Source organism: Tachysurus fulvidraco, chromosome 17 (genome assembly GCF_022655615.1).
Source record: "Tachysurus fulvidraco isolate hzauxx_2018 chromosome 17, HZAU_PFXX_2.0, whole genome shotgun sequence".
In the NCBI taxonomy this organism is placed as follows: domain Eukaryota; kingdom Metazoa; phylum Chordata; class Actinopteri; order Siluriformes; family Bagridae; genus Tachysurus; species Tachysurus fulvidraco.
The window spans coordinates 17,285,219-17,305,503 of NC_062534.1; the positions used below are offsets into that span (position 1 = coordinate 17,285,219).

The window sequence follows — 20,285 nt, forward strand, 5'->3', positions numbered from 1 at the left end:
AGGGTGACATCTGTCCGGGGATTCCGGGACTCTGATCTAGCCCATTAGCCTCCATCCTCTCTCAACAACTTCGAACGATTGTAACTGACAAATGAGACAAGGAGAGGCACTTGAGACACGCTGAGCTGAGAGATCAATGGAGCGCTCCCATTGATCTGAAACCGCTTCATTAAGACGCGTTCATAAACTCCGTATGCTGAACTTCCTCCTAATTCCGCCCATGCGTTATAACCGGCTACGGGCGAGTGTACAGCCTCGCATCAAGAAAAGAGGCCATTAAGATTCTCTATATTAAACCACATGCATGATGTAAAGTAAATATCTTTAATAAGTTAATCATTTGAAATGATGCTGAGTTTCACCTAATAAATAAAAGTCTCATTTGCCAAATCAAAATCAGTTTTTTTTAATTAAACAAATGTTCTGAAGGCTATATTAAACTGCATATTATACATCAAACAAGCTACAAATAAATGATGAGCCACAATATAAGCGTCTGATATAAAGATTTCCTTAAACAAAAACCTTTGGTTCAGTGTGGTTTGCTAACTTGCCCTTTTTCCAGTCATTTGTTTTTATTCAAATATTGAAGTTTAAAATGCATTTTATATTTAAAATGACAGTTATTTAACTCAAATGATTCAGACATGATTTCATGTCTGTTTATATCTAAATTTAGATCAAACGGAATTGAGTCAAAGTATCCTTTAATCTGCAAATAACATTTTTTACATACAATAGCCTATAAAACATAGTAAACATGTTTCATAAGGAATGAGAACTTTATAATATGGTTAATGAAGTAATGAATTGAAACGTACAACTTTTGGATTTAAATGCTAGAATTAAGGATGTGACAAACCCTGACAGACTCCCCTGCTGAATATATTGCTCATGCATCTTGTTTTTTTTTTTCTTAAAAAAAACAGGTAATTTATTTTTGTTTTTGTAAAAGAACGATGGACGTTGTTTATTAGGCTACTGATATATGAGACGGAACGATTTAACGTGAACAAAATGGCTGTGTGCGTGGTGTTTGCTTAGCCGCATGTACGCATGCGCACCACACCTCTGCGCGCAGAGCGGGGAGCAGGTATTGAGGTTATTGAGTGAGTGACAGGCTGGAGCTCAAAGCTGTCTGATCATCGATCATATTAGTGTACTAAGGTGTTTCGCGCTTTTGCAGTTCAATCTAGATTGCAGACGAAGCAAACAGTCGGTGTGTGGCCAATACCTGAGCTGACTGTTCTATTGTAGAGCTGAGTTTTGAATGGGCATTTGGTGACATTGTCAGGTCAATATCAGAAAGCTGTCCGGATTTGGAGACAGAGTGCAGCTTTGCGGCGATACATTCACAGATGAGAGGAATGTTGCGCATATGAAGTTATGGATTTCAAAAAGACTCTGATTACTTCCAGAACCAATTTTTTGGAGATTTGCTAGGGGATTTTTTTTTCCTTTTTTCTTTTTTCCCCTAAACTTTTTTTTTTCCTTGCGCGCGGGGAATTAGTTTTAACTTGAAACCGTAATTTCAGAACCAATCGTCCAATAATGTTCCAGCACAAAAAGTGTTTCACAATTGAATCTCTGGTCGGAAAAGACTCGAACTCCGCAAGCGCTGGAGATGAACCGATTCGCCCGACTGCTTTGCGGTACACTGAATCTGTGCATCCGGCTCCGTTCGGCAGCTGTTTTCAGAACTCGGCTCGGTCGCTGTACGGGAACGTTAACACGGACATGATGTTCCCAGATCCGAGCTCCCACTCGGCCAACTCTGCGCTGGCCCTGCGGCACCTGCCAATTCCCACTCAGCCCTTCTTCAGTCCACACCAGCGGGACAGCCTGCACTTCTACCCCTGGGTGCTCAGAAACCGATACCTAGGACACCGATTTCAAGGTCAGTATTAATCAGGAAAAAATAAATAACTGTGCCAATCTGTCATCTATTTTATAGAAGATCGATATCTTAACCATGAGCATCTGTCCTGTGTCAAAAACGAATGAGAATAACGGCAGATTTTTTTTTGAATATCATATTTCTAAACCATTTTGCATCTCTTATCTCCTACAGCTGAATCAGTAACAGGTGTGTTATTGTAGGCTATTGCTATACAGGCCACAAAACCGCACGCAAAATGTTATTCCCAGACCAGTGCCAGTTCATGCGCTATCTCAAAATCAATTTTCTTCTATTTTACATTTTGCAGAATTAGATATTACATAACATAAATCAACCCAAAATATGAATACTTAATTTTTTTTTGTACACAAATGTCACTAAGTGATTAGTTGCAGTACTATAAAAGTTTCGACCACGTGTTATCCCACAAGGAGAATAAAACACTCTTCTGTACGTGATTTAATTTTGTGTGTGTGTGTGTGTGTGTGTGTGTGTGAGAGAGAGAGAGAGAGAGAGAGAGAGAGAGAGTGAGCGCGCGCGTGCGTGTGAAGGATTGCACACTCAGGAAATGATAAGTGTATGGCGGTGTGTAGGAAAAGCTAAATGAAATTTAAACGAAATGACTCACCAAGTTAGAACAATAATTATTTAACACAATAAATAAAATATAATATGCAAATATAATATTTAAAAACTTTTTTTTCATCTATTATTGACTTTCTAATTAAACGTCAATAATAGATGAAAAAAAGTTTTTAAATAGTATAAATAATTTAGGAACAAAATGCTCGGTATTATAAATCACTACATGAAAGAAATAAAAAAATGATTACAAAAGAAATAAAGGTCATTATATGCAATTACAATGAAATTTAGATTAAGGATATAATTTCTTTTCAATTGGCCTTAAAATTCTTATATTTATGTGTGAAGATATCTACTTTGCTAGTCATTGATTGTTTTTTTCCATTTATTTAATGTTCAGCAGTATAAAACTATGAGCAATTGTGTGATGATCAGTACAAACAAGCGCTGTTACTCATAGACAAAGAAATAATTGATTTTCAAAAGATTGAGAAGATTTGCTTTTCACTGTTGTTTACAATTTTTTTTATAGGACATAAACATTCGCTGACATAAGACTTGTCATATGAAAAACAGCAATTTTCCTTATCGTGTTTGTTACAGGACTTATCAATGTCTGGTCTATTCCTCTTCCTCTACTTGTCAAAGTCTGGTCTATTCCTAGATGATAGTGATAAGATCACTAATTCAACCATTTAAAAAGGAAAAATATAGTTTAACTATTATTGTAGATGAAAAGAATATTATAGAGAGAAGCAAATACGTTATACAAATAAGACATGTTATTAGGTAAAATAATACTATTTTACTGTTGAAACGATCACAGCTTTATTGTCATGTACGATAAATAATTCAGTGTAAGAAGTTGAGTGTAGTATATTTGCATAAAAATTCTGCTATTAAAATGATCCTCTAAAACATGAGGTCATATATATAAATTCAGCAGAGACTGCAGAGAGTAATCAGATCTCATTATTTGTATTCAGATAATTTTGCTGTGTTGTTTGATTTAACGTTTAGTGAATATAACTGATTGGTGGTCTTGCTTACAAGGCAATTTGTTAAAGCAACAGGCTCGTTGCTTCTGACATAGCTGTCCTTGCTGCAAGGCGAAGTGAGAAAGCTCAGACACATCAGGTGTGCTGGGTGACGCACTAAGCTCAGCTAAAGGCCCTGGGGGCATAGGACTCGGGTAATTGGTGGAAGTCTGAGGTTGTTATCGCTGTTACTCAGATCCGGGGACTCAGATAGAGTCTCTTTGTTTATGGACAGGGATGATCCATTCACTGATGGTGTCCAATAACCTAGAAAACCACTGTTTGGACAAGGCTAAATATAGCCAAGGGGATCGAGTGGGAAAGGATTACATATCATGAGTGTCACTTTTTTGTCAGCACTAATGTGTATATAGGATTTTAACTTAGTCACTTCCTGAACGAGCAAAACTACGCGTATATGTCCTTAGATCTCTCATGCAGCACAGTGTAAACAGGATCCTCGTCCAGCCTGCTGTTGTACATATGCAAGTTTTTCTGTTATGGGTGCATCGAGCAGACTGTTGTGTTGTTTTAGACTAGAGTAACAGACCGTTCTTTTTGCAATTATTGTATATCTTGGGATTTCTTGTAGTATCATATTACTTTAGAATACAAGGGGAACTGATGCTGCATGAAAAAATTACTTCCGTTGATTTCTTTAGAAAAAGCTTTACTCAACAGTAATCTATCTTCATACATAATTTTTTAAAAATATTTTATTGTTTTTCAATGATATTTTTGGTATTAATTTCTTTTATAATCTTATCTTTATTTTATTATCTTATATAAACAAAATAAATAAAAATATAATAATTCACAGCTTATTCCGTTGAATTCAGTTCTTTTCTGGTGAACAGTAAGATTTTATTTTATCATCTTTAAATAAAACAAGGCAGCATGAATTAACTTTTTTTGGTATTACTATTAGATTTTGTCAAATCTGAAAATTTAGATCTTAGTGCTTATAAAGTATGAGGCACTTGCTTACATAAAAATATTTATTTATTCATTTTTTTACTTGTTTATTTATAATCATTATTATTACAATTCATGCGTTTTTATTATAGTGTGTATATCAGGCAGTATTTATATTTGATTCATATTTAAACTGAGGGATGGCTGAATTGGCGGCTGTTGCACTGTGGTTGCAGACCAAATGATCCAGTGTGTCTTTATTTCCCACTGTATGCCACCCTTCTCCCTGCCTTTAATGAGAGCAGTACTGACAAGACCAAGCTTGTTTGTGCCAAGGGAATGCTAGTAAAGCTGATCTGGGTGCCATCTGGTTCCCTTTTCCTCATGGCGGGGGCATCCTTGCCATGGATAGGCCAGGGACTGTTTGAGCCCAAACCCCCGGAGGGGCTGCCGGCTCTTCAGGAGGCCTGAATCTCCATCACTACCCGCCACTATGTTCCACCAGCTCTCTCAAAGGAGAGCGCAAGGTGATACCACACATGGAGATGATGCCAGTATGAATAATATACAAAACAAGCATAGCCAAATGTTAAGTTCTGAATTCAGTGCTTTGGGTATGGCTTTATTAGCAATAGTTGTACGTTGTTGTCTTTATTTCTGCCCCTACTGCCTGTCAGAGCACCTTGACTATAGTTCAGGGTGACTTTTCAACACTTTCTGATCTCATAGGGCTGTTTACATTTTTCCCCTCTGCAAAGCAACTTGCATTTTAGCTCCGATGTACAAAGGGCCTTTCAGCACTGCTGCTGAAAACAACCATCAATGACAGTTCAGTGGCAGATAATATGCACCCATCAGTAAACAAGTTAGAGTACATACCTTATTAGTAGCTGTGCAAACCTCTGTTATTAAGAGTATTCTCCACGAGACCCTTTTTTCCTTCACTCTGTAAACAAACTAGTAAATCTGTGTATGGGGCCAAAAAAGCTCTTTATTTTCATGCTCTTCTCATACACAGTCGCTGAGAATACATCATTAGGTAATCTGAGGGGGTCTTTGAAATGAAATTGTTTCCCTGTGATGGCTTAATGCCTGACTGAAAGAATCAAGTCAGATGCATTGTCCTCAGATTCTGATAAAATCCTTGTCTGAGCAGCTTTATGGTAATCCACTTTACTTCCACTGTGGATGGCATTAGGGCTCTTTTGTACTGCAAATTGGTACACCTTTATAGTTTTCCTGATGACCGAAGTGAAGAATTTGTTCTATTTTAATTGTGTGCATATGCACAAATAAATAGTGTTTAAAGTTTAATCACAGTTAAATTAACCTACTTTATTTATATCAACTTAGATCAAATGGATCAAAATTTCTTTCAAAAAATGTCTGGGTATCTTAAAATTGTTGTACTTACTCCAAAAAAAGTGGACATGTGTAACTTTGAAAGTGGACATGTGTGGACAAAGTGAATTCATCATGAGATTTAAATACACACTAACCTTATTTGTATACCTAGCTAATTTCCAACAATGTGGTTGAAGTTACAACATCTATTCAGAAGATGTGTATGCTGATTATGAACTGTTGATGCACACCTGCACTCTGATACATTTTGGTTAGTTTTTTATTAACAATAGCTCATCATTTCCCACCTCAGTGGCCTGCACTGTCCATAGCTTCAACCGCTCCGATGGGACAAACTTTGTTTGTGCGTGCCTGCGGTTGCGATTATGCTGAATATTCCTTTCAAGGCTGACACATCCCATCTCTGAGTTATAGATCCATTTGTTTATGAAAAATGCTTCGCCTCTTCTGTGTGTTTTTTAATAAACGGCATATGGACTTGGGCTGCCAGATGTAGCCTGCGGTGGGATGAAGGTCACACACCCCACGGAACTGATAATGACCGCATTTTCCTATAGCCTTATGTTGAAAGAAATGAGACAAAATGTGGGGGTTTTACATTTGCTTAACTGCCTATCAAAATTCATATCAATTGTTTTTGTATCTTTTCATGCTAAGATATTTACTTAGGATGCGACATTGAGACGTTACAGCCAAGCATTTGTATGAAAATCAGGGTGACGGTGCTTGATGGACAAATACATCTGAATGCCGTTCCTTTCATTAAAACAAACTCATTTGAGCATGTTTTACCTGAGCGAATATGCTTAGCGCTAACTACCGATATTAGCAGTACTGAAATTCACATTATTTTTGCATTTTCATTTTTATTAAAGGCTGGAAATATTATTATATGAGAATAAAAAATGGATTATATATTATAATTAATTTATATTGTATATTGTAAAAACACCAGACTTCTTACTGATAATTTAATCTTTTATATTTTTAAAATAAAAAAATATGACCATGCATGCTAACAGATATCAGATTAATAGATGACAATATAATCTATAGACTATTTACGAATTGTTCAATTATATTAGGTCCCTTTACTTCTTTGTAAAACATCCCTTATCCTGTACACCTCTCTTGCTCTCTTGCGCAGGTGAGGACAGCAGCCCAGAAAACCTGCTGCTGCATGGACCATTCTCACGCAAACCCAAGCGCATCCGTACAGCCTTCTCCCCCTCACAGCTGCTGCGACTGGAGCGCGCTTTTGAGAAGAACCACTACGTAGTGGGTGCAGAGCGCAAGCAGTTGGCCAATGGCCTCTGCCTTACTGAGACCCAGGTAAGAGAGATAAACAAGACATACAGCTCCTAAATAAACACACACACACACACACAGACACAGACACAGACACAGACACAGACACACACACACACACACACACACACACACACACACACACACACACACACACACACACACACACACACACACACACACACAGACACACACACACACAGAAAAGAACATGTATACATTCCATATGACTGAGCCAACAGGATCTGGAAAACACATGCATTTTCATCCACGCACTTTCTTCATGTCTACATCATGTCATCACAGGACAGAAGTCAGTCGTCCTTCATTTCTCTGGGTTGGGCCTAAAGAATGCCAAGACATGTAGTCAGCATGCATTTACAGTTGGATTTCACAATCAGAGTTACACTCACATGCTTGTTGACGCAAGTGCTGCTGATTTGCCGCAGCAACTCAGTACTTTCAGTTGAGTCAGATTGGCTTAAGGCTATTTTAACATGTAATGCATTTTTAAACGAGGAGCAACTAACTTCTTTTCTTTATTTCCTTTGAATGTGTTACAACATCTATGTAAACACAGATAACGGAATTAACAGACTGGCACATAATGTAAATGTAAAGGATCTCTGTGTCAGCAGGATCAGACATGACCAAATGAACACATGCAATCAGAAAACCTCTTTACTGTACATGTTTTGTGGCATCTCTAAGGTTAGGAATCAACAGAAGGAATGTTATTGTCAGGGAATATAACAAGATTAGGCTGGTGTAAAACATATAAAAGCATGTACATCCTTTACAACTCTCCAGACAATTACACATTATGTGACTACTGAAGAAAGGACTCACTTGTGTGTATACTGATCGTTTAAGATGATTATTTAACCCAAAAAACTCAAAGCTGTCACCACAGAAATAAATAACCTAACATAACCTATGACCCAGAATAATGTTAATAAGAAATGTTCTCTTTATAGTGATGATTTGATGGCATGAAATAAAATCTCTATCTGTCTTTTGAAGGTAAAGGTATGGTTTCAGAACCGGAGAACCAAGCACAAGAGGCAGAAACTGGAAGAGGAATCACCCGATCTGCAGCAGAAGAGAAAGGGCAACCAGCACGTGAATCGCTGGAGAGTAGCTACTCAGCAGGGCAGCGCGGACGATATTGATGTCATCTCCGAGGACTAATGTCATGAACGCATGTACAATAACTCTCTGCAGCTCAGTCATAGTTAGTGGGAAAAAGCAGACAAGAAATAATAAACGAACTACGCTAATACCATTCGAGTTCCAGACCATGTCAGAATCGACTTGGCTGTTAAAACTAAGGAAAGGGAATCTGTGCTGTCAGCTGAAAATGATGTGCGAGCGAACACAGCGAGGATGCCTCAGCTTGAACTGCTCCAAAAGATTTGAATCCAAGACTTTTCGTATGCAATACAAACAGACCTCTACAGTTTGGGACTCCATCACAGAGCATCAAAGAGCGTCTTATTTTTCACTCCTCCGCTACCGTCCACTTGAACATTTCCATTTCAATGTATGTTCGCTTTGGTTAAGACAACATTCTGATGGATGAATTGTTTGTTTTGTACTGTTTAATTGTCAAACTGCTCAACCGCGTAGTTTAATTCTCTACCGAAGTCAAACTCTCAGCCTTAGATGTACAGTACATTGAAATATTTTGTGGATTTCTGTGTTATGCAATGTTTAAAAAAATGTCTTTTACCCTCAGTAATGAGCAGCAGGTTTTTAATGAACATATGGCATTGACACAGATCTGACAGATTTCAGTCTCCTGTTATGTGCAGTTGAACACTTAACAAAATATTTTATTTGTTCAGAATGAGCAAACTTTTCTATGCATTTGAGTGCCAAGTTTCACTGACATCAGGGTTTAAGCAAGAAACCTAATTTGTTGTTAAATGTCTTACTATGTAAAACAGTTTTTTTTCTTTCACTTTTATGACTCAAATTTAAAAGGGAAAAATCAACAGAAAGAATATAATTAACTAATTAAAAAAAAATTCTTCATGCTGAAAAAGAGAACATTTGTAATGTATCGTTTAAGGTCCAGAAACAGTTTGTAGCACTTCATGACCGAATTTTGGTTTAATGAGGACAAGAGATTGCACTGTAGCCCTACCAGTTCATTTCTATCTGTTGTCTTGAAATTCTTGTTTTGTACTTGTTTCCTGTTTCCTGCAGATTATTAGATAATAAAAAAAATCATTGATCCGACTAAGGGATTATTCATCACTTTTCCATACCTGGTAAATAAGTAAACTGTTAAAATTGTTTATAGTATAGGTTTTTGTAATCATCAAAAAATATTTTTTTTGATTTTTCTCTGTTTTTGTTGCTTATTAAATATAAAAACACTTGTTTGCCTTAATTAAGTAATTAATTTAATCTACTTGGCTCATGTAGAAACAGCTTAGTCGAACAAATCCAACCCAAACAATCACAAACCTATTTATATATAGAAGAATGTACATTATATATTGATAAGTGCCAATATGCAAATGATTTTTTTTCTTTTGTTTTTATATTGACTTAGCCATGTTGAAACTGTAGTGATTTCCTTGCCTGCCCATTAAAGCTGTCCTCATTAAATCTTTCCTCCAAGTAGGGCCTAATTATTTTCATCTGTTGTGTGATTCTCACCTCCAATCCATCTTTTCCACGTCTGAGTGTGTTTGCAAGGTTGGAAAACAGATGAGATCCAGCTCTCATGAGTTAAAGGCTCTGGGCTTCAAATTCTACCAGCTGAAAGATTAATCCATGTCATGCATTGTGATTTACACCTGTTAATTCTTCTGGCCCGGAGCAACCGAGACATGTGAGATCGCCATTTTTCTCACCACCTCTTCACAATAGACAGTCTCATTATCGTTGTATATGCATATAAACTGTGAAAGACAATGTATGAACAAATTATTCATATTCTTCATAATTGGTGGCAATATATCACCATTTAGATCCAAAGCATGAACAATGAACAGACCTGAAAGCAACATGCTTCAAATTAATTCAGGTTAAATATGAGTAATGTCAACAGAGAGAAAAAGCAAATAGGCAGAATAGACTATTGTTTGATGTGAAATAGAGCTATTACTGAATTTGTGAACTTTCACACTCTCCACGAAAAAACATATGACTGTGGCTATCACAAGTTCCAACCACAACACCCACTAAATGTGTGCTTCTATTTTCAGTCGCTGCCTTAGAATAAATCTTGTGCTCTCTAAGTTCATTATAAAGAAGTGTTCAGTAATGGAGTGTAGCCATGTAGTCTAGCTATTTCCCACTTCTACCTGCTTCCTTTCGTTGCCATGGAAACAGTGAGGTGTAAACAAAGGAACAGATGGTATCAAATCTTGGAGGTGTAGAGACAAGTCTGTGTTCTTTCGCCAGCTCCATTAAGTCAAGTAGTTCCGCTAAAGCACGCTAATTTGATTCGTTGCTGCAGAGTTGATTTGTGCTCTGCGATTCATTAGCAAACAATAACTGCTATTGTCAAGGGTTTTTTTTTAGCTGTGTGGTATCAAAGAATTACTTATTTATGGCTTCATAAACAATTCTCATACGTATGTTCCTACATGGTCTCATGACAAGATATGTGAAAGCTTTGTAGTGGGGGTCCAAAACAATTGATGATTCAAGTTAGTTATTACAAATGGCTCTATCGGTGATAGACACGGCCTGCTTGTTTTATTGAGGATTGTTACAGTTTTTGGGAATAGATGGTGTTTAATTTGAATTTATGTTTTGGGAAACCAAACATAAGGTGCCATCCACATACATAATAAGGGAACGAAAGAAAAAGCATCCCCAAGAAATCCTTTAATCTGCAATGATTTTGCACTCCCATTTAACCCCTTTAAGTCAACATTTAATCATATTTGTTAGTAAATGCTGTAAAATATTTAATACATTGACTAAAACCTATAGGATAGGTATGCAGTTACAAGAGTGAAGAAGGTAAATCTGGAGCTGCAGACACATTCTAAGAGTAAAAGGGCATAAATAGTGATGTCTCACTGCCTATTTATCTCACACCTTAAATATTAAGCTTCATTTTTGGTTTTGTTTAATATGCTCAAACTAATTCCACAACTTTAAAATAGGCTCTACTTATTGCTAAATAAATGTTTTAATGAGACTCTTTCTTATAATTACCCAAATAACTGAACCAATTATTGAATGACAAGCTGCAACCAGCCGACTTTTATATAACCTATAACTGTTGGCAGTAAATGTTGGGAGTGAAGCATTTCCACATTCATTTATCAAGTACAAGTCATCTGATGACATGATTAGAAAATATGAAGCATTTTTTAGCATTTTTAACGAGGCTCCAATGTGTTGTTTAAGTTAATGAATTTTACTATATACATATGAAAAATTATATATAGAAGATACGCTAACTACCAAAACCTAAAACATTTATTTCTACAATAACAGACAGTATGTTGTATTTTAAATCAGTGCTATTTGGTCAGAAAGTGTTGATTCGTTTTCTATAACAATAGATCTGACAGTAGTTCTAGCTACAAGCTTAACCCTAGGAAAATGAATAAAACATAATTAATTGTGGTTATAGTGAATCTGTTTGTAGGGAGTCAACTGTATCAGTGATTTGTAAGAGTTAGAAGTAAATTAACTGCTTTACCGCTTATACTGATATGTGAAAGTCAACAGGAGGGAAGGCTTTGCAGTTGCTTGGTAACGTAACATGTTAGATGAACTTTTATTTATAATATTATAAGTGACACTAACTTTAGTGGCTGTTTCCATAAATTAAATGTACATAGCAGTGGATAAAATGATTGCATGTTATTATTTAATAAATAAAACTGCTGTGTTTGAATGGGAGTAAAACATTTTTGGACATGCCTATTCCACCACTGATTATTTCCTAATAACAGTCTGGGGTATTTATTCCCTACTTAGAGTAAAAACTAGTTTTGATTAAATATGAAATACTTTCAACTTTTACCACAATCATCATGTTCATGCTGTGTGTTGGCAAAATGGCAGTTGAAAAAGAAAATATTTGAATCACTGCCTGCGTCCATATTTTTGGTCTGTAATGTATCTGGCAGCAAAAGTAGGTCATTTTGTTTATAACTGACAATTATAATAATAAAACCTGAGCACATTTCTGTTAATATGAAGGCTGCTGCTGACAGGAATATTAAAGCATTTTCATGTGTGTGAAGGAACTGGTGGTGTCTGGACCTGAGGAAGGGAAAGTCCATTCTAGCTCAGTTTTACATGCTTCTGCAACCCTTCTTCACAAAACCTGCCTCTTTGTTTATTAGACAATATCTTCCTCACCGACATGATTATAGTCTTATAAACTGCCATGGCTTTTTCAAAACAGGTGCCATCATTAAAAGTTATAAATGTGTTATAAACATAACACAAAACAAGGAAATATTCAATGTTATAATGGAAAAAAATCTTAAAGCTTCCATAATCATCTTAGAATGTCATCTCCTGAGTCACCAGGGCCTCACAAAAAATCTTCTTTCTCTCTGTCTTTTTTTTAATTGTCTGTGTTGATTTGCAGCATGAAATTGCCGTACGTCTGATGATACCATGACAAGAGGCACTGTGATTTACAACACAAATGATATGATAATTACAGGCTGGCAAGTTTCAGGAGCTAGTTAGCCAGTTTTATGGACTGGAAGAGCTTGTTTCCTCTGCTGCCACCTGTTTGGTCTGTACGGATTGGCTGTAGGCTACTTGAGAAAAGGAAAGCAGCCACCCAATTATAGGGTGCTGCCAGTCAAGTCTAGATGTGTAATTGATTGGTTTTTCTGAATCAGCTTCAAGGTTCTAATTAATGCACTATGAGACTTACCAATTAAGAGTAATGTCTGTGAAATCCAACAAAAAGAGCACATTCTTCAGTTCCTTGGTTACAATGACTTTTTTTTTTTTTCAAAGCCGTGTCTCATTTGTCAAAAATGTATTGCATCAGACATGGGCAAATCAATGTGCGTACCCAAAATAAACAGAGCGCTTTTTGTGTTTAGATAGCAATTATTCTGACTGTCTGAAACAATCCACTTCTGCTTTTTCACAAAACATCTTTCTGTCTATATCATGTGTTTGTAAAACACACACGGTGGTCATAACTGCTGCTGTGATAAAACCAATTAACAATGTGCAGCAGTTGGACAACTCAGCATAATGGGAGTGTTCAGTGTTCATGCTAGGGGCCAGCTGCAGCTGCATCATGACACTTGCTTGAATAAACACATCTGGCAGTTCACAACGCTTGCTTACATGATATCACCACCTATGGGCCTGAATACATTGACTGACCATACAAAAAAAGCTCGCAGTCGCATTCCCTTTACCACATTGTTCTGAGTGATGTACAGTATGTGTGCATATGTTTCTGATATGTGCATGTAATGAGGAACTCCAATGATACTTTTTGTCATTTTTCTGTATTAATTCTAGACACATTTATGAATCCGCATCAACATAAAATGCAAAAGCAGGCCTTTATCATCTAATAGTCAACATATATTCATGCTATTCTGTTTATGTCAGAAACACTTCTTAAGCTGACTTGTAACTCATTAAGCCCTCTTGTAGCCAAAACCACTTTGTGCATGCTCGGCGAGTATAAAAATACCACAGATATTACAGTATCATATCACGCCAATGATTAATAAACACTGATGAGAACGCTTTCTTTGCCTGCCAACGCCTCTTCTCCAGGCTCGGCTATAAAACTGACGCGCGTCCCCATCGGCAATTGCCAGACAGTGCGAATCAACACTCGACAGCAGGCTTTCTCCAACGTGATCACACATCCGCTGTTTGTGTGCTGGTGCTTTACTATTTAAAGGGACACAGGCTGGTTTTGGGACAGGTCTAAACTAATTTGTGGTTCCATTTTGATCTCATAAAGTAGTAGGAAACTATAACTATAAACTGACCCTGAGCCTCAGGGGGCAAAACAGCAGCAGGAAACTGAATTGGGACTTGAAATAAAAACTATGAAATTTCCTAATGGCCAGTTCATTTCTGCTCTAAAGTAATCTTATACTGAGTCCTAACTAAATCAATTACATATGAAACACTTATTGCTGTATGTCTGCTCATGACATTTGCCAATTTCTCTCAAATAGTCTGTACATTTCATGGTGCTTATTGGGTCTACATATGACAATTTAACTTAGTCATCCTCTCAGCTGACTGCAGCTATTCACTTCAATCTCCCATTCCTACATACCCTCAGATATTCCAGTAACTATCATGACTACTGAGTCATAAATGTAGCATAAAGGCTTTATCTACATGAGTAACGATTCATATTTGCAACATGTGCATTAAGATGTAAAATAGGATTTGTGGGTAAGATGTCACCAGGGTACAAATATGTCATTTTACAATGTTGTACAAATAATGTACAAAGGCATTTTAAATGTTGGTAAAGTTTCCCATCTACACTTTGCCTTAAAATCCTAATATTAAAATGCTTCAAAATGTGTATTATTTTTTTATTACTGTGTCAGTGGATTTAACAGCTGAGTCTGAGGTCATTTTTGTACATTTATTATTAAGTAATTATTTACATTTTAGTTCTACAACATTCACTTAAGCTATTTAAATAAACACATTCACCTCCTGAATATCATGTGAATACAAAAATCTCTTACTCTTTTTTCTTTGTTTGCAGTGATATTAACAGAGAAGGTCACTTTCAACACTGTTATGCAATTGCCAAACTGAAATTAAACAATGAACAATAATTACTGAATTAGTCTTGTTAAATCGTGTAATAAACAATCAAAAACTAAGGAAAATGCTTAAATGTTAAAACAACTCAGTTTAACTGATGTTAATGCCTACTTTTTTCCCCCCTAATATTTCCATTATGGTTCTCTCTGTGATTGTACTGATTTGAAAGAAGTGATTACTATTTACTCTACCAAGCTCTGCATTTATTCATTAATCATAGTAAAAAAAAAGACTTCCATACTTTTTAATAGACACATGCTAATATAACTCGCTATTATGTTGACCTACTTTGTGAGTCACAGCTTCTTTTTCAATGGGATATGAATTGCACACCACAAAACACGTGAGCCTTTTTTTCACAAGAGAAAGCTTGTACAATATGTGGTTTAATTTTATGAGGGACTTTATTCTTAAGTCTATACTGGGATATCTAAACTGTCGGATACGTGTGGTTACAGTTAGGTTTCTATTGACTACCGTGGCTTCTCTTTATTAGGCCTTAATATATTTTAGTCTGTGTGAAATTTAGAGAATTCATTTTTGGTTTCCTTTTCAACACCATTTAAATTGTTTAGCTTTGTTTATCATATGTTTACTTTACCTCAATGTTATCTTCTCATTAGGTGAATCTGAATATTTAATAACACTTGCCTTCTTCAGATCATCCCTACAGTGAAAAATGCAGATCATTCAGCTATAAAAATGATTCATTAGGTTGTTGTATGTGTCTGTGTTTTTTTTTCCTTACTATGGCATAGTGAATAAGAAGAGGCAGAATACATGAAAGATGAAATGCGGGGTTGAGGAGATTAAGACAGGACACGTCAAATTCAAACCTCACTCCATTGGAATTGGAATTCACATCATAACATTATTATTATTATTATTATTATTATTATTATTATTATTATTATTATTATTATTATTATTATTATTATTATTATTATATCTCTGACCAAATTATTGGCCAATTGTAAGCACTATAAAATTAATGATTGGCTGCTCATGAAGATTTGTAATGACCGTATGATCATTTGCATAATACATGTTTGCTCTTGTAGTAACAGTGAGTACTGGCAGGTATTGATAGGTCTTGTCAACAGCCTAGAATAACTCACCTCACTGCTTACCCACATTATGCAATTAGGCACAATTAAACAAGAACTTTTGACAGAGCATGTTAGAAATACACTGCAACAATGGAGAAATAAAACATGACAGAGTATATAATAATATATAATAAAATAATAATTGTGATAAAATTTCCAGTAGGAGCACATCGTATGTCTTACCATATACATCACAGCAATCGGACAATGATGACAAAAAACATAATATATAAATTTTAATTAAAGTATTGTTCTCCATGAAAAGTTAGCTCCTGTTATCACTTATGTTATGCTATAAACCTCATTGACTTCACTGAAATAATTTAAAAAAGATTTCCAACATGTTTTCATTTCATTTATCAGACATAAGTGTCTGCTATATAATCCCCTTAATCGAGTTGCTATAGAAACACATTTATATAAAGCTGCCACTATCATCAGAGCTGCTGCTATAGAAAATTAATCAACATCTCTTGATGAATCAGATCCAAAAATTCACTGTGTAATAAAATTACAGAAAATAAAGAGTTACTATTAAAGAATAGACTGTAAAAATCATTTGAGCATAAAATAAGTCAAAGCTAAAGGTATTAAGGAAGATACAAAACTTCATATCAACTTACTCGTGTGAAACATAACATAATAAAATCACACACTTCTAGGCATTGTGAACTATATATACATTTTTAGAAAATGGCAAATTATCAGAATTATGCGGCCTGGAGCTGCAGAACAAAGAGTTTGTATGTCATTGACTCTCATTACAACTACATTGAGAAACCAGAATAATCACAAATATGCTGTTTGTTGAGTTTCATGTCACATTTTAAATGAAATATGATATAATTGGTCTGACGTGATATTTACACAGTTGTATGTATAGGTATTAGTTTTCCACTTAGAAATTAAGCATGCTGATAGCACAAGTAGTCACTTACGCTATGCAAATGTATTGCTCACTCTTGAGTTTTTTGCATATTGTTAATTCTGTCAAAAGTATACCTTTGGTTGCCTATAAGAGTCTAAATATTTTTGGGAATTTTATTGCATGTGGAGTATGATATAAATGTATAACCTGTTTTAAGTTTGCCTTTGGAAGTGTGACTACTGGACTGCTGCACTACTAAGCAAGGAGAATCTCTGTCATCAGCCTGTCAGACATACACCACACAGGATGTTAACGTGGCTTTTGGCTTCAGGCAAACTTTTTTTAGAATGACAAATATGGGCTAAGTACATGCCTCTGGATTGCCAGGTAAAGTAGGCCTAGTAAATGTGTGGTTCCTAATAGACAGAGAGGATATAGCCTAGGACACTCAAAACGAAAAGTGTTTGAAGACAAGAAAGACGTTTGCCCCCAAGTGGGTATTCAAAGAGCTGAACTGCGAGTTATCGTGTGAGACACTTTTTTAGTATTTAACACTTACTTTACAAAGCTCCTTAATTGCTGCTCTAAGGAGCGCATTATAATAATATGCACTATAATATCAGGCCTAAGGTTAAGAACACATTCCACTGTGTTTCTGAGCCTATCTTGGTTTTCCCCTTTTCTTATCCGCGCCTCCTTGATTGTTGCTGTAAAATTCCAAATCACATGCTGTAATAAGTTGCTGTTAGTGTCCTTCTCAGATGGCTAAGCGAGCAGGCAAACTTGAAACAACCAAGAAGGAAAGCAAACTCAAACACACACACACACACACACACACACACACACACACACACACACACACACACACACACACACACACACACACACACACACACACACACACACACACACACACACACAGACTAAACACATGTGCAAAGTGAGACAAAGGAAGAGAGGAATTTATGTATGCAAAACAGGATTTCCTGCATAGAGAAGGCACTATTTCAGTTCTGTAGTTATTAATCTCAAGAGTAACCAAATCTGTCTAATATTTTAATAGTGCAATGATTAGAAGATGATTAACAAACTTAAGTAACAGCCACAAAGAGGGCATCATAAGCCGGTAACAATTGTCAGTGAAGAGAAACAAAGTGGTATAATTTTGAACCTGTGCAGAGATGCAATCTTTTTCTACTGTTGTTAATTAAATTTCCCCTAAACAGCATTGTCTTATTCAAATGAGGCGGTTTCTTCATTAGCACACCTGTGCTCTGCTGTCTCATTAAAATTGGAATCCTGTAAATTTTTACATCCGCAGACAGTGGCTCTGTAACCAAATATTGAGCAAGGTAGCACTCTGTTAATTAATGTTATAACAAGTCTGGGAGTCATCGAGGGCTAATTTGCATAACCTGTGCAAAAACACAAAACACAGATGAGTGTTCATCATCTCCTCAAGGCAGGTCGCTACATAGAGAAGGCTTGTTGTGCTGCTTTAACCCATCAGTGCTCTAAAAGAATTAAATGCATCCAGCAAAGGAACTTAGTGGATACTTGAAACAATAGCTGATTAAGATGTAATTGCTGTATTTACCCTCTGCAATCAAATTTACATCTTGAAGGGTTTATTATTTTTGCCGTCATTTTGCATGCTATTCAAAAAGACCAACTGACTACAATTTATTTAATTAATCTGATGATTCATGCACTGAATAAATAAAGTAGACTACTAACAGACCTGAGGGATGCCATGATGGAGCAGTGGGCATTAAGATAGTACCAAAACAATCACCATGTTTCATTTAAATAGGGACAGGGCACCGTCATTAACATTAGCATTCAATACACTGTAAAGAAGCTCATGGTCACCTCCGGATACATATCATAATTAAGCTTGACAACAACAAACACTAATGTTGACACCAGCAGGATCATGCCCTCGCCGAGAGTCTCCAAAACCTAACACGTCCCATCCGTTAACCCCACAGAGTACGATATGACATATTTCATCAAGCACAAAAGCTGTCTCTTTATATTAGGCTGAATAGTATTCCCTTTGTGGTGAATATTTTCTAAATTGGCTATTTGGACATGGCTTATTTAGATGCTATTTGTTTAAAATGGATTGTGGGTATAGGCCAAGGTTTATTCCTTCCCCTAAATTGACTCTTGTGCAAAAACTACTGGGTCTCATCTGCACTCATGCATGCTAAATAGGAGGTGGGTCCCACATCCTGCAAATTAGCAGGCCAATTTCCATCCAAAAGTTTATACAGCAGCAGGCTGAGCGGAACACAGAGGCCTAAAGTGTATGGTCATGCCTGCTGTGCCTGCGCCAGAAGCTCCTCTCCCAATTCAAAACAGCAGACTGAGTTATTATAGCTAGGGATTACCCAAATCTTTTTACCATGCTCTGTTAAGTTTGGCCCTTTGCACTTCAGCTAGGGGTTGGCTCTGAGCACACTTGTTTATTTAATGCACACATTTGGCTGGTTGTAGTTTCAAGATTGTTTTCACACTGCAAACTGGAGCATGACAGGTGAGAATTTCACTAGCAAAGTAATCAAATGCCCAGTGTATTTCTGATGGTGTTCGATTAGGAAAGAGAAAATGAACAGACATCAACTCAGTCATGGCGATTTAGAGTTCAAAGGATTTATTGGGTTAATCACGAATGACTCATTAAATGTTTTTTGCTAATGAGAAAAAATAAGCCTGTGAGGCTCTTTGCCCAATAGGTTGCATTTCAAAGAACCTTGGCACAAAACTGCCAGCATGTGATAGAGTAAAATAAATGCATTTAAAGTTGTAATCATAAACATATGCACCACAGTCTGTTGTGTTATTTTGAAGCACACTAATCATCAGGAAAAGCAAATTTAGTTGTCCTGCCTGTTAAAATTCTGGAAAGACTTCACAGTTAATAATTCATAAGCACTTGCTAATCTCACTGTAGGAGTCTAATTAACGCATCATTAAAAGCATAATTCTGATAATTATAATTTCTCACGTTTTAAATGGGAGTGCCACAGAGCTGTGCAGAGAGAGGAAGGGTGTCTGTGCAGCCAATTTACCGAATGAACCAGATTTGACAAACAGGAATTGGGGGCTGTAGGAAAGATGATTGGTAAAATAACAGCTCACTTTGAGGGTAACACCCTTTGAAAATGCATTTATTTCTTTTTGTGATAACAGATACAAATCAGTCATTGATTTATGGAGGTCTGTAGGTTAAACCCTAATTTGTAACCTGATCATTTGATGTTAATCAGGAAGAGTAAAACACTGTGATATAGATTAACCACCTAAAATGAGAATCAAATCCCAGCTGTGCCATGTGCTGTGCACAGATGGACGTCTATGGGGAATGGTATTGGCTATGTTCCCACTGTAGACTGACTGAAATCCAGTGGTCATAT

The 20,285-nt window shown here is 36.3% G+C and overlaps 1 protein-coding gene across 1 annotated transcript; it reads left to right on the top strand.

Annotated features, from left to right (window-relative positions):
• The first annotated feature begins 1,092 nt into the window (after nucleotides 1–1,092).
• Nucleotides 1,093–9,733, top strand: emx3 (empty spiracles homeobox 3). The gene is made up of 3 exons (XM_027135482.2): nucleotides 1,093–1,897; nucleotides 6,950–7,134; nucleotides 8,134–9,733. Exons 1-3 carry the CDS (start codon nucleotides 1,552–1,554, stop codon nucleotides 8,299–8,301), a joined length of 699 nt encoding a protein of 232 aa, XP_026991283.1. The 5' UTR covers nucleotides 1,093–1,551; the 3' UTR covers nucleotides 8,302–9,733.
• The last annotated feature ends 10,552 nt before the right edge of the window (nucleotides 9,734–20,285 follow it).

Bases quoted from the DNA above. Each gene is read 5' to 3' on its own strand.
- emx3 (XM_027135482.2), top strand. From the start codon at position 1,552: ATGTTCCAGCACAAAAAGTGTTTCACAATTGAATCTCTGGTCGGAAAA. The intron at 1,898-6,949 runs GTCAGTATTAAT...TCTCTTGCGCAG, and splicing joins CCTAGGACACCGATTTCAAG to GTGAGGACAGCAGCCCAGAA. The intron at 7,135-8,133 runs GTAAGAGAGATA...TGTCTTTTGAAG, and splicing joins TCTGCCTTACTGAGACCCAG to GTAAAGGTATGGTTTCAGAA.